A 13,986-nucleotide genomic window follows, 5' to 3' on the forward strand; every position below is an offset into this window, starting at 1 on the left:
CCTAGAATTTGTTTTAAATCTGCTACTAATTACTTCATGGAGTGCCCTCTAATCCTATTACTGCTCATGATCAACCTGTTCCATGTCACTCATGAATTGATAAGCCTTTATCATAAGTGTGTCCAGATCCAGTCCTCAAGAGCCAGGAACAAGCCTGTTTATCATGATATCCACAAGGAATATGCATGGATACAAATTTGCATAAAATGGAGGCAGTGCGTGCAAATCTGTCACCATACATATTCATTATGGATATCCTGAAAACTGGGCTAGTTTGTGACATTTGAGGACTGGAATGGGCCACCCCTGTTTTATCACTTCTCCTCCTGGACATACACACATTGTTGCATTTATAATTTTCCAGCAAAAGTTCCCTAACTCCTTCACCAAACCCTGCTCCTGGGAAAATTCATGGAAGATGAAGCATGTGAATGAGGTGACAAAGGCTTCACCCTTTCACAATTACCATCTGCCCTGTAAAATTGAACATGGCAACTCCATTAATTTATAAGTGCTTCATTTCTTCTGATCTAACTTGCAGTGTCTTAGTATCTATCTAATGCATTCTTTTGTATTTATGGTTTTTATGTACTTTATAATATTAATAGTTTTTGTACCTATTTTATTTAGTTGAGACATTAGAATGGGCAAAATCAATCTGCTGTAACTGCACTTATTTATTTATTGAGATGTCATCATGTATGTAAACAGGATCAGTTATATTTATTTATTTAACATTTTTATATACCGGGCTTCATGCAGAATTTGCATATCAGCTCGGTTTACATTGTAACTGAAAGAGACATGCATGAAGAATGCAAGTTACATAGAACAGGGACTTAAAAACTTGGTACAGAATACATGGGTAAAATAACTTATAACATAATTGAAGAATGAGAAACTGAAAATTATCTTTGATTGTGAAGTGTTATGTTTCAGGCTAGGTTGAGAGTCTTTGGATGGATTATTTGCTAGTGTGTGGATGTTGATGTGACTTATTATCATGATTTGAACGCTTGTTCGAAAAGCCAGGTTTTTAGTCTTTTTTTGAAGTTGATTGGGCAAAGTTCTGTCCGGAGAGAAGAAGGTAGCGAGTTCCAGAAGGATGGACCTGCTGAAGACAAGGCTCGCTTGCTAAGCGAAGTTTTGACGTGTGTTGTTTGGAGAGTGTTTTTGTAAGCTGATCTCGTTTTATACACTTTCTCTTTCGGCAGTCATTTGTATTATAAGTTTATGATGTGTTTTTTGATATTTTATGTGTTTTATGAATGTTTTTTTATCATTGCTTTGGAAGACTGATCAGGAAAGGAATCAATCATTTAAAATAAATAAAATAAACTTAGGATTTTGTGGTTTATAAATAAATACACTGACAATTATATACCTTGAGCTAACTTGGAAAAGCATGAAACAGGCAATGATGATTAGATCCTGCAAGCCACATTTAACACCGAAAAACTTGCTACAAACATGTGGCCAACCAATTTGTAGTACTGGAAATTCTCTCTCTAAATTTACATTAACCACAGTTCTAAAACGTATGTGATATCGGAGTGAATATCTGTTATGTGACCTAGCCCAAGAAAGGAAAAACAGCAGGATAATACAAGCATGATTATAAACCCTCTGAGGAAAGGGAAACACCTGAATGCAACCCACCTTGAGCCTCCACTGAAAAGGCCTGAGCTAAATTCCAAAATACTACCAACGAGTTTACTCAGGAACCGAAAGCTGCACAATGTGAGGCGCTCAGTCCCTGCCTCCCGTCAGGGTGAGAGAAAAGTGTCTATACAGCAAGCCCGCCCGGCACCAGGGACACTGCCCAGAGCCTGCTGTGAGCCTCCCGCATTACCTGGGCGCTTCCATGCCGCCGCCCCAGCTTCCGGCGAGGGGCTCGCTCATCACTACCGCTTCCTGTCGGGGGAGGGGAGGAGCTCCGTGCGTACAGCCGGCGGAATGTCGGGCGCTGAGCTCCGGCGAGAGCTGGAGGAGTATCTGCGGGCTCTCAGCATCCCTACGGTGTGCGTGGAGCATCCAGAGGTGAGTCCTGGGAGCTGGGAGGAGGTGTGGGCACGCAGGGCAGTGACCATCCCCGGACTGCGAGTCCGCCACGTGGCGCTTCCCCGGCTCCACCGGGAACTGTGAACAAGTCCCCGGAAGTGCCGCCTAAACTGCTGTAACGAAAAGCCAGCCAGACCTCTCATTCAGACCTTCATTTGTGGGGGGAGTTCCTCTACTTTTTTTCAGAGTTAAAAGGTAGGGCAGCAGGCAGCCTATAGGGAAGAAAGAGGGAAGGGGTCGAGCCTGGAGCAGAAGACAGTCAGCCTGCTGCCTAATCCTCTCCTATCCGGTTCTGCAGGAAAGAGAAGAGGAGGGGGGTGTGATGCAGATGCTGCAGAATAAACTAATGCAAAAATGAGTTGAATTAGCACAAGTTTGAAACTTGAAAACGTAATTTCCTAGCCAGATGGACTCAGATGGGTTATATGCTCCCCTGCTAGCTTAATTAACAACACTGCTGTTCACAATACTGGCATTTATGATTGGCAAAAATATTGTTTTCAAGTTTTGAACTCGCGTTCATTCAGCCTTTTTTGTATCTATTACACAGAGCTTAATTTCTGGCAGCTTGACCCACCATCTTACCAGGATCCGATGAAGTAAAGCAGAGCTGACGGTGTAAATCAGTTGTGGCCCCCCAGTAAATGGAGCATGTTTGTGGGTGGTGCATTTGGGGGAGAGAGTTCATTCCTAGCCCTGCATCCATTCCTCCCTGCTCCACAGTTCCATTTCCTTTTTGTCTACAAATTAAGCTCTGCCCAGAGTGCTCTCTGCCAAAAGTCATCCCATCTGTGGGGCTGAAATAAAACACGTTGAAAACAGACGCTCATATTGAACACTCGTTTTCTTAAAGTGCATGCAGCCATATCTCCTGGGTGCCCGATGCAATATTAAAATGAGAGGCTGTGTAAAAAAGGACACGCCGGGGAGATTTATGCAACACTAGCGCTCAACTGCATTGGGCACCCACAGTTGCAACTGGCGATAAATACAAGCATCTGCTTTTATCCTATTTCTTCTGGCTGAGGTTGCCGAAGACACCCCGCTAAGTGCCTTTACTATGGGCGTCTAAATTGTGTGCCCAGAAGAAATTTTTTTTAATCAAGCTGATATACATTTATTTTTCAGAATCGGGGACTGTATTTTTTTTTTTTATTTTCTCATGAGCTCTTGACTTGCAGCTGACTTAACGCCACCTCTGGGGCTGGAGTTAATTTTGCTGCATTAAAAAGTGTGCATTGGGTGCCCAGCGATTTTTTTTTTTAAATGGGGGTGTGTGTGTGGGGGGGGGGGTAATAGCTAATAGCCTCATTTAAATGGAATTTACACGTGAGGAGCACTATCTGCTATGCATTTGTTTGAGTGTACGTTTTGGAGGTGCTTATCTCCTTATTGTATCGGGTGCTAGTCTAGCACATCCAACCACGCATAAACCTGTGCACTAAGTTAGGCGTGCTTAATTGCATTGGCCCCTGTGAATATAGCAACGGACACTAGCCCTGGAATGAAAATCCTGGAGCCACTTAGATTAGAGCTGAGGTGCTCCATGCAGCGCTAGACAAAAAGGGGTAGATTTTAAAAGCCCTGCACCGGCGCACCTATTTTACATAGGCCGCCGGCATTCGCAAAGCCCCGGGGCTTCGTAAAAGGGGCAGGAGGGGGTGTGTCGGAGGTCCAAGGCAGGTCCGGGGGCATGGCGACGGTTCGGGGGCGGGCTGGGAGGGCAGTCCCGAGTCCCCCGGCACTGCGGCCTGTGCCAGGGGATGGTGAGGCGGCGCGCGCAAGTTAAGCCTGTTTCAAGCAGGCATAACTTGTAAAACAAAGGTAGGGGGGGATTTAGGTAGGGCTGGGGGGTGGGTTAGATAGGGGAAGGTGGGGGGATGCGGAAAGAAAGTTCCCTCCGAGGCCGCTTCGATTTCAGAGTGGCCTCGAAGGGAATGGAGGCAGGCTGCGTGGCTCTGCGCATGCAGGCTGCCAATTTTGCGCAGCCTTGCGCGTGCCAACCCCGGATTTTATAAGATAAATGTGGCTACGCGCGTATTTTATAAAATCCGGCGTACTTTTTTAAGATCTACCCCAAAGTGTAACAGCACCCTTTGGAAGGCATTTAAGCCTGTGAACCTGAAAGGTTACAGCATCCCATGCCCCTGCAGACAGCTATCCAGCGAAGAAAGCCACAGGGACATTAGTGAGCAGTCATGTTCTGCCCACACTCTGATATCTAACAGAAGTTCTTGATGCAGAGGAGTTATTGTGAGCGGACACACACAGGCTGATGCAATACCGTGCGCTTGGGCTAGTGCACCGCTTGACATGTGATTGGACGCAATTTTTGGAAGCACTAAAATAATTCCCAATGCAATATGAAGAGTAGCGTGTCCAAACCAGCTAGTAGCTAATGGCACTCGTCACATTTAAATTGCATGTAGATGAGACTAAGCTATTACCCTGTGATTAAAAAAATTCCCACGCAGCAAGTTTTACTCCAGTCTGGAAGCTGGCATTAAGACAGGCTGCACTCAAGGACTCAACCGCTAAACCAAAAATCCTGCTTTCTGTGCTTGCTCCTATTAGTATTGTTGTGATACTGAGTAGGAGGAAGCACAGAAAGCACCATCATGCAAAAATAAAATCTTGAAAAAAAAAATTCTGCGCACAGTGTGTAGTGGGGTGGACAGCTCGGTGGCTGCCCTGCTGCTCACACTGAGAGGTGAACACTACCCTCCGGCCAACCCAGAAAAGCAGGCTTGGGCAGCACTTGACGGCTTCAGTGACTGGAAGGTGCTGACATTTAAAAATTCATTGATTCATGCCATCACAATATTGATTGGTCCATTCACTGTTACATGTCAGTGAAAGGACCAATCAGAACAGCTCTGCCAGGGGTAGGGAGGGAGCTCTGGCCAGGTCAGCTGCTGGGCATCCAATACTTGAGCACTAGGGGCACACAAATTTTACCTAGTATGTCCCTTTTAGCTTGGCAGCTTATTAACATATTGCATCGTGTGCCCAGAAAAGGTAGATGTGCGTGCGTTGAAAAAACATGGGCCCAGTTGGATGCACGTTTTTATGTGCGTGATATTGCATCGGCCTGAAAATGCATTTCTGCCTTTCATAAGAATTTGGGTGAGCCAGGATACCTAAAGTTCAAAATGGGCAGAATGTGGGGGACTTGATTGAGTTATAGAAGCCAAAAAAAGTGTTGAACAAAGCCATGATATACAGCATAGAGGAAAAACATACAGATGGCATACTTAATTAAAGTGAAGTTTCTAGCCTTTGAGATTCTGCTTCATTTATTTACTGGTTCAGCTTATTCTAATTATTTCTATCATTTTTTCTTGATTTGATCATCTCTTTTCCAAATTTTATGTCCTCCAAATTTAGTGTATTTTCTTTTTGTGTAAGTGTTTTAGCATTTCTTGCCCCTCTCCTCTGTTGTATTTTATCTTGTCCTTTATCCCATTTTTTATTTAAATTACTTGCTAAATTAACCAATCTAGCATATATCCTAATCATTAGAATAGATAATTTCAAGAGGTCCATAGCAACAAAATCATATTGCACATTTAAATAAACACAGTAAAATTGACCCAAACCAAAGAAAAGCATCAAATAATATAAATATTATCCTGATCAAGTTTAAATCCAATACAGGGAAGGGGGAAAAAGGAAAGCAATATTTTATTGGACAGCTGTTATCCACTTATCAAATGTATACATCATTGAGAATAAAACATCAGTTGTCTGTTACTTAACAAACAGTCAGTAAATAAAGCATAAGTAACATACTATTATTTTATAATTATACACATCTACTCATTAAGCCTGAAATAAATTGAAGGTATTAGGGCTATTAAGAAAAACATTAATTAGTTTTCCTTTCCTTCAGTTTTCTGGACAAGAAAGCTCAAAGTTGGTTGGGATAAAAAAAAAAAATCAAATCTTTGTATTTAACTTTACATTTCTTGTTCCCTACTCCCAGGCATAAACAGTGGCTTTCTCAAGTCTACCAAGCTAATTATGTATGTTTCCTCTCTAGGAACTTAAATCCAGCTATGCTAAATGCCTTGACTGCATTCTCCAGCAACAAATTTCATTGCTTTATTGTACACATTAAGTGAAAAAAATTCCGATTAGTTTTAAATTTATTTGTTAGCATGCAGCATACCCTGGTCTAAGTATTATTTGAAAGGGTACACAACTGTTCCCTATTTATCTGTTCCATCCTATTCATGATTTTATAAACCTGTTATACTCTCTCTGTCACCTCTTGTCCAAGAGCCCTAATCTGATTAATCTTTCTTATAAGAGAGCTGTTCCATGCCTTTTATCATTTTTGTTTCTGTTCTAGTTCTGCAATATCTTTCTTGAGATGGGGCAACCCGAGCTGCACACAATACTGGGTTTTGTCACATTATGGATATAGAGGCATTATGAAATGCTTAGTTCTATTCTCTCTTCCTTTCCAAATAATTCCTAACATTTTATGACTGCTGCTGCTCACTGAACTCCAAGATGTGTTTCCTGGGAGGTGGTGCATACTATGGAAACCAGCATTATGTACCTATAATTAAGTTTATTTTTCGCTCTGTGCATCACTTTGTACTTCTCTACATATCCACCCAGTTTCTAACTTTGGCAGTGTCCTTTTGCAGTTCCTTATGGTTTGCTTGTGGTTTCAATAACTCTGAATAATTTTGTCATTACAAATTTGACCACCTCACATGCTTTTCCAGATTATTTATGTAAATGTTCAACAGCACCAATCCCACTCCAGATCCCTGGGGCACGCCTCTATTCATTTCTCTCCGTTGGGAAATGTTACCATTTAATCCAACTCAGTTTCCTATCTTTTAACCAGTTACCAATCTATAGTGCCTCCTATCCCATGACTTCTCCTGAAGGACTTTGTCAAATGCCTTCTAAACATCCAGATACAACATCAAGTATAAAACGTCTGAATAAAGTCATCTTTTCTGACAAAAAGTTTTAAGTCTGTCTTGTCCCAATAAGAATGTTACAGCATATTTTTTCTGATCCCTGAGACTTGTAGCCACTTTCCCTTCAGATTTATCCACATTTTATAGCTATTTATTTATTTATTTAATTTATTTATGAATAAATAAATAAAATTAATTTTATAGCTAGAGCAGAAGGCAAATAAAACACATTGAACATGGGGAAAAGACTTTCTTTACGTATCTCAGGTATACAGGAATCACTTTTCAAACAGCCGCCAAAATAACTGGTTATCTTTAGGAACATTTTCAGCTCAACATAACCAAATGTATCTTCAACTGAAAAGTTGGCTAAATCTAGCTCATCAGGCCCCTTCCCATCTGACATGAAAAATATAAGTGCAACTCTGGGTGTCAAGCCAGGAGGCGGTAAGCCCATTTCTTCCTCAGAGCTTGACTTAGGGGAGACCGTTGGGGGTCACGAATGGGGGCAGGTAGCCTTGCCTTAATGTCCAGAGAGCATTTGGTAGGGAGGCAGGTTGGGGCACTGGCACTTACTTTTGTTTTAATGTTGGGAAGGAGGCTCTGAGGAGTTGTGGGGGGAGGGTTCCTGAGTGCTGGCAGGGCAGATTTCGGCGTGCCACTGCAGCACTCGGATTTGCCCAGCTAAGCTAGGCGGTTAGTGAAAATCAGCATTTCCTGCTTAACTTTCTACCTACCTGATCTTGGGGCTGCTCATTTTTTAAACCGGCTAATTTTGTGCAGCTTGCCCATTTAGCTGCTCAGGGTTGGATAGTTTTAGACCAGCAAGGTTTAACTGGCTAACTTACAAAGTTAGCCGGCTAAGCATTTTGAAAATTCATCCTATAATGTTTAAAACAATTCCATGCCTTGTTAGAAACTTTAGGGAAATTCATAATTCTTGTTTCTGAATTTAATAACATTCTCCAGCTTCTCTAATTTTTCTCAAAGGGAAATTATGTGTAACCAGTATAGTGCTCACAGTTTGTAGCAGAGTCTGACAAAGAAGACTACTATTAATTCCCTGGTATTCTTTGGTGAAGATTTATTGTCCATGTCCCATCATTTCATAAGCTCCTCCCCTACTCCTTCTTGGACAAATCATTCGCCAAAGATGGCTTTCAGTGCTGCTCTTGTACTGAGGGCTCACTGCAGTGGCTGCAGCTGTCTTCCCCAGAGCTTATAGCTCACCTCTTACAGTGCAGTCAGCCCCGCTGGCCAGGAGACTGGAATCAGTCTGTGAGTGAGCAATATGGGTTGGCCGTCTGCTGAAGATTTTTAATATCGGCAACAATTATTTTACACTTACTTATTGATTCAATTGAAAAAAATTATCAGTCTCAATAAGGGATTCAAGATGTTTTAAGAAAAAGAGGGAAAGAGTAAAACTACATATTGCATCATGTAGAAAGACCTATGTCCCATCTCCTTTTATTAAAATGGCTTGTGAAAAAGAATATCCTGCTTCTAGAATTGCTCAGGCAATTAGGACTATTTTACCAAATGCAGTAACCCACGTGTTATAATACATAAAGACATTTTCCATCCATTGTTAGCACAGATTCACTTCATAATTGTGATGAGAATTGCATAACGTTTTTTCCTGGCTGGCACCCAAATCTTTTCTCTCTTTCGTCTCCTGTAAGGCACCGTTGTGGCGTGTGCGTTAATATTTTTATTTATATAATCTCTCCATTTTAGAGCCCACCTATCCTTACAAAAACTCCAGGCAGGTACATACGATAAAAAAAAAAAAAATCCAATATGTACTCCTCCTATATAACTTTCAGCAATCACATTTGCTCATAAATGGATCATGTGCTATTTAGACACTTAAGTTATTCATTTGATGCCCACTACATGCGGATATTCTCAGTGCTTAGACCATCTCTGGGTCTTCCAGCTGAGTACACATTGTAGGCAAGGATCTTTGTTTTCAGTTTTTAATTTATTTTACCTGGGATTTTCAATGTTATAACAAAAGTCAATGGAAAAGTGACTGATAAAATACAGGAGAAAAATCTGTGGAAATATTTTTCTACTTTTTGTTTGTTCTAATATAGAAATTCCCAGGTACTATAAAATAAAAACTGAAAACTAAGGTCCCCAATTGTAGGCTAGTCATTTTCTCTGAGCTGTTCTCTTTTTTTATGCCACTTTGTAATATAATTTTCATGGTGTAGAAGACAAATATGAAGTTGATCCGCAGTAGAAGATACGGACTACCAGGGTAGGAAGAGTGTGGGGATTATATTGCTCAAAGGCAAAGGTTGGAAATAATATTGCCTCTGAAAGTTTTTCTAGCATTGTGCAAATATGGCATTTGTTTGTTTTACCCAGTATTTAGATTTTGCTCACCTGGGGCAACCATTTTTTTTTTTTTATACTGGGCCATTAAATGTACAGGTGCAGTTTCAGTTATAGAAGTGCAATGTCTGCATAGAAGGCATATAACTTCAGACTGGCTTGTTTGCAGATCTGCATGGATGGGATGACCGTGCTGTGGGAGTGGAATTTTAGCTTTGCTGATTGAACAGTAGTTTTATAGGAATTATTAATGATCAGTAGTCCATTTTATGTTGGATCATGTGATCTTGTCTGTACTAATGGGAAGAGATAACATTTCTAACAGGTTGAGATTATCTTAGAGATATTGTTTTATTTTCCAGGTTTTCACAGTTGAGGAAATGATGCCTTATGTTGAACACTTGAAAGGAGCTCATAGTAAAAACCTGTTTCTAAAGGACAAGAAGAAGAAAGGCTTCTGGCTGGTATCCGTTCTTCATGACAGACAAGTTAATCTTGGGGATCTTGCCAAAAAGTTGAACGTAGGAAGTGGAAATCTACGATTTGCTGATGAAACTGCAATGTTGGAAAAGCTAAGAGTTGGCCAAGGCTGTGTAACGCCCCTGGCCTTGTTCTGTGATAATGGAAATGTGAAATTTGTACTAGATTCTGGGTTTTTGGAAGGTGGCCATGAAAAAGTCTACTTCCATCCAATGACAAATTCTGCAACCATGGGCTTGAAGCCAGATGACTTTCTGACCTTTGTGAAGAAAACTGGACATGAACCTATACTAGTTAAGTTTGATGAAGAGTGATCACAAGAAGTGATTTTTAGGGCACTGAAATTTTGTTTATGAAAACAAAAGAAGATATTGTGCACAAGACTTTTCTGTAACTTTTGTTTTTCTTGATTAGAAATGATTTGTTAGGATATATTGTGAATGTCCTGGAGAAAGACATAATTTTGATTTTTCCATAGTTCTCATTAACAACATTTAAGCAATCCCCTCCTGGATAGGGAGCAAGTGACCGTTTATGCTTTGAGCTGAATGGATCAGAAAACCATCATTAACAGGCAGAGGTGGTGGAGCAGGACATTAACTTTTTATAGTGCTGCCAGCCAGATTATTTTCTACCACCCAACGTCCTACTTGCATCGTATTGCCAGTAGGAAGGACATTTCTTTGCTGTTAATGTCTGGTGGTAGAAAATAGGAGGTAGTTTAGTGTCTTTCATTGCTCTGGACCGCAGGCTGCTGGAGGTTATGATTATAAACCTTACCTCAAAGTCTGACTTAAAATTAATTTCCTAGATTTTTTATTTAAAAAAAAAAAAAAAAGAAGCCTTTTAGAATGGGTATGTCTAAATTTTAGGAACTGCAATGATAGCACCTGAAAATCTAAGGTATGATGAGATTAAATGATGCTTGGAAAGCAACTAAAAGGAAGCCTTCAGGAATGTATAAATGAAATCTGCTTACTTTCCTTGGGAACCCACATTATTTCAGTCTGTTTAAAACATTGCTTGTGCATGTATTTGTTTTGTTTTCTGAACAATTAAAATCGAAAATGTGCATAGAGATTTGCACATGAAAGACAAGCATTGCTGTTTGTTTTCTAATAGACAGGTCTATCCAGTAAAGTGCGGCCGCGTTTACCCCGCTCCTAACCCGCATTCTACTCACTTTCCGGCCGCGTTAGCCCTTCCTGCGATCCCGAATCCCCTTTAACCTACTCCTTCCGCACGCGGTGTCCACAGGGGCCATGGACCCCTTCCAAATTCGGCTCCTTTGAGCTCCTCAAAATTGGCATGTACAAGTTGGTCACGGAGGTTCCTTCCTCTCCGAAAAGTAAATCAGAGGGGGCCGTGAAAAATTTGAGACAGTGAATTCTTCTCCGAATCATCCACAGAGTCTGCATCCTTCATTTCAGGGACTGATGTTATAAATGTCCAGAAACGCCTAACCCGAGCTGAGCTGCACTCATCCACGCTAATCGAATACTGTCGTGTTAGACGGATTCCGAGAGGTCTCCGTATACAAAAGGAACCTAGATTACATACTGAGAACTCATCCTTCCTGACTCGCTGGAATCAAATCTTAAATAAATGCTCTTTAGACCATATGGTCTTAATTATTGAGACAAATAAGGATCTTTTGGAGTCTTTACAGGAGGAGCTGTCACAGAAATTGGATTTGATTAAACATTCAACTACTGTACAAGTTTTTGATCAACAACAAAGAATATCAGGATAACCTTAAATTTTGCAGCGATCTGAAGGCTGTAAAATTTAGTAAATTTCAACGTGATGAAACTGATTACCGTACGGGATACGTATACAAATGGATGGCAAAGAAACCGCAGAAAAAGGTGACTTTCGCTCAAGATACTTCATCATCGGAAGATTCGTCAGGCGAAGATGTGCAACGCAGCCGTAGGCAATCTCGAAAACCTCGCAATGCTCCTATGCCTGCTCCGGAGACATTATCTTTGACTACTGCTCCTGCCTCTGCGTGCTACTCATCTATTGCGGCTTCTTTTTTAGACTCTGGCCAGACGTTCCGGGAAACTCGCAGTACGCGGTCCCGGCCAGGCCAGACAACATCCCAGAATCTATACGAACACCTCGGCCTCCTCCTGACCCGTGGCAATAGCTCCTGAGACCGTGTTTAATTTGTCTTCTCGTTGGTTAACAGACATTGAATTAAGGACTTTACACAAGGGGTTATTCTTTTGTACCGACCATAAAATGTGATGCCTTTGATGTGCAGGTACACTTACATCGATTTTTTTCGCATTTTGAAATTAAAGCTGTTTTTTGCCGAGTCTCCATCCACTCCGGACTCCTCCGTGATTTCTAAAAAATCACGGTGGATGCCTCCCGGGCCTATTGATCCATTGATAGGGGCATTTGAACGTTTGGTATGTAGGGATGCACAGACACTCACATCCAGAAAACAATATATTCGGTATAACCTGACTAAAAAAGAGGTGGAAGCTATCAGGGATTTAGCACATGACAATTCAATTGTCATAAAACCCGCTGATAAGGGAGGGGGTATAGTGGTTTTAGATAGGGAAGCTTATGAGACTGAAGTACTACGTCAATTGAATGATTCTTCTTTCTATAGACCATTGGTTGAAGACCCTACTGAGTCATTAATGGAGGATATAAAAACATTGGTCCAAGGGGCATTGGATCGTAACATCATCACCAATAGGGAAGGTAAATGTTTGGTAACGCCTCATCCCATCATGCCGGTCTTCTATACCCTCCCCAAAATTCATAAAACCTTACATCACCCTCCTGGTCGCCCCATAGTGTCGGGCATTGGCTCCTTATTAGAGCCTTTATCCAAATTTGTGGATTTTTTTTTAAGCCGTTTGTACCGAAGATCAAATCATATGTGAGAGATTCTGCCCATCTTATCTCTATTTTGTCCGAACTACCGGTCTTTTTTGTGACTTTAGATGTTGTTTCTTTATACTCGAATATTCCCCAGAGAGATGCCCTTCAGGTAATAGAAAGTATTTTAAATTCACGTACTGAGCCCTACCGTATCCCCACGTCCTTTTTGCTACAACTTGCGGAACTGGCTCTGACAAAAAATTGTTTTCGTTTTGATAACACTTATTACCAGCAGATTAAAGGCACAGCGATGGGGGCCACTATGGCCCCCAGCCTTGCTTGCCTATATATGGATCATTTTGAGTCTTCTTTTATTTACCCCTCTGAGAGTTTTCTTTTATAGACTTTTATGGTTACGTTTTATAGACGACGTGTTTTTGATATGGGTTGGCACGGACATCCAGTTCTACATGGTTTTTGGACTGGTTCCACTCCCTTAACACCCATCTGCAGTTTAATTGTTGTGTCCATCCCTTTAAAATTGCCTTCTTAGACATCCTCATTTCGGTAGAGGATGGTCATTTTAACACCACTCTTTACCGGAAGGATACTGACCGGAACACGTTACTAGCTTATTCAAGTTGTCATCAGAGGGCTCTTCGTGATAATATCCCGACTGGGCAATTTCTACGGTTACGAAGATTATGTACCTCCCGTTCTGAATTTGTTGTCCAATCACAAGGGATGACTGCTAGATTTATACAGAGGGGATATCCGGCGTGGGTGGACAGAAGGGCATTTAAACGGGCTCTTTACTCAAATAGGGATTGGCTTTTCCTTCCCTCGGGGGATCCGGAGGAAGATGTTAGCTATAATTGTATTCTTCCTTTTTCAACTCTAGGTAAATCAATTTCAGACATAATCCGTAGGCACTGGAATGCACTTTCACTTTCTCAAATTTTTTACGGCCCCCTCCGATTTACTTTTCGGAGAGGAAGGAACCTCCGTGACCAACTTGTACATGCCAATTTTTTGAGGAGCTCAAAGGAGCCGAATTTGGAAGGGGTCCATGGCCCCTGTGGACACTGCACTATGTGTGAGCACACTGATGTGGTCACTGGATTTAAACACCTGAAAACTAAACGCATATATTTTTTACGATGTAAATCTGATTGCACAACTAAAGGTGTGGTCTACATAGTGCAGTGCCCCTGCCCTCTTTTATATGTTGGTAAGACCATCAGAATGATAAAAACCAGGATGTCTGAACACTGTTCTAACATACATCTTAGAATGGATGAACCATTGG

General features: G+C 41.3%; 2 protein-coding genes across 5 annotated transcripts in view; one reads left to right on the plus strand and one right to left on the minus strand.

Annotated features, from left to right (window-relative positions):
* MTIF2 (mitochondrial translational initiation factor 2) overlaps positions 1–2,668 on the minus strand; it is a 68,315-nt gene extending 65,647 nt beyond the window's left edge. Inside the window, exon 1 of one of the 4 annotated variants that reach the window (XM_029593455.1) lies at positions 2,647–2,668. The gene's annotated coding sequence lies outside the window, so the exon portion shown is untranslated. Of the gene's footprint in view, positions 1–1,659; positions 1,794–1,852; positions 1,982–2,646 lie in introns of those variants that run through there. The other 3 variants (XM_029593454.1, XM_029593453.1, XM_029593456.1) reach the window with 3 other exon arrangements.
* LOC115086945 (prolyl-tRNA synthetase associated domain-containing protein 1-like) lies at positions 1,915–10,928 on the plus strand. The gene is made up of 2 exons (XM_029593457.1): positions 1,915–2,040; positions 9,713–10,928. Exons 1-2 carry the CDS (start codon positions 1,957–1,959, stop codon positions 10,142–10,144), a joined length of 516 nt encoding a protein of 171 aa, XP_029449317.1. The 5' UTR covers positions 1,915–1,956; the 3' UTR covers positions 10,145–10,928.
* Positions 10,929–13,986: the final 3,058 nt, after the last annotated feature.

The sequence above is a fragment of the Rhinatrema bivittatum genome, chromosome 3 (genome assembly GCF_901001135.1).
Source record: "Rhinatrema bivittatum chromosome 3, aRhiBiv1.1, whole genome shotgun sequence".
Taxonomy (NCBI): domain Eukaryota; kingdom Metazoa; phylum Chordata; class Amphibia; order Gymnophiona; family Rhinatrematidae; genus Rhinatrema; species Rhinatrema bivittatum.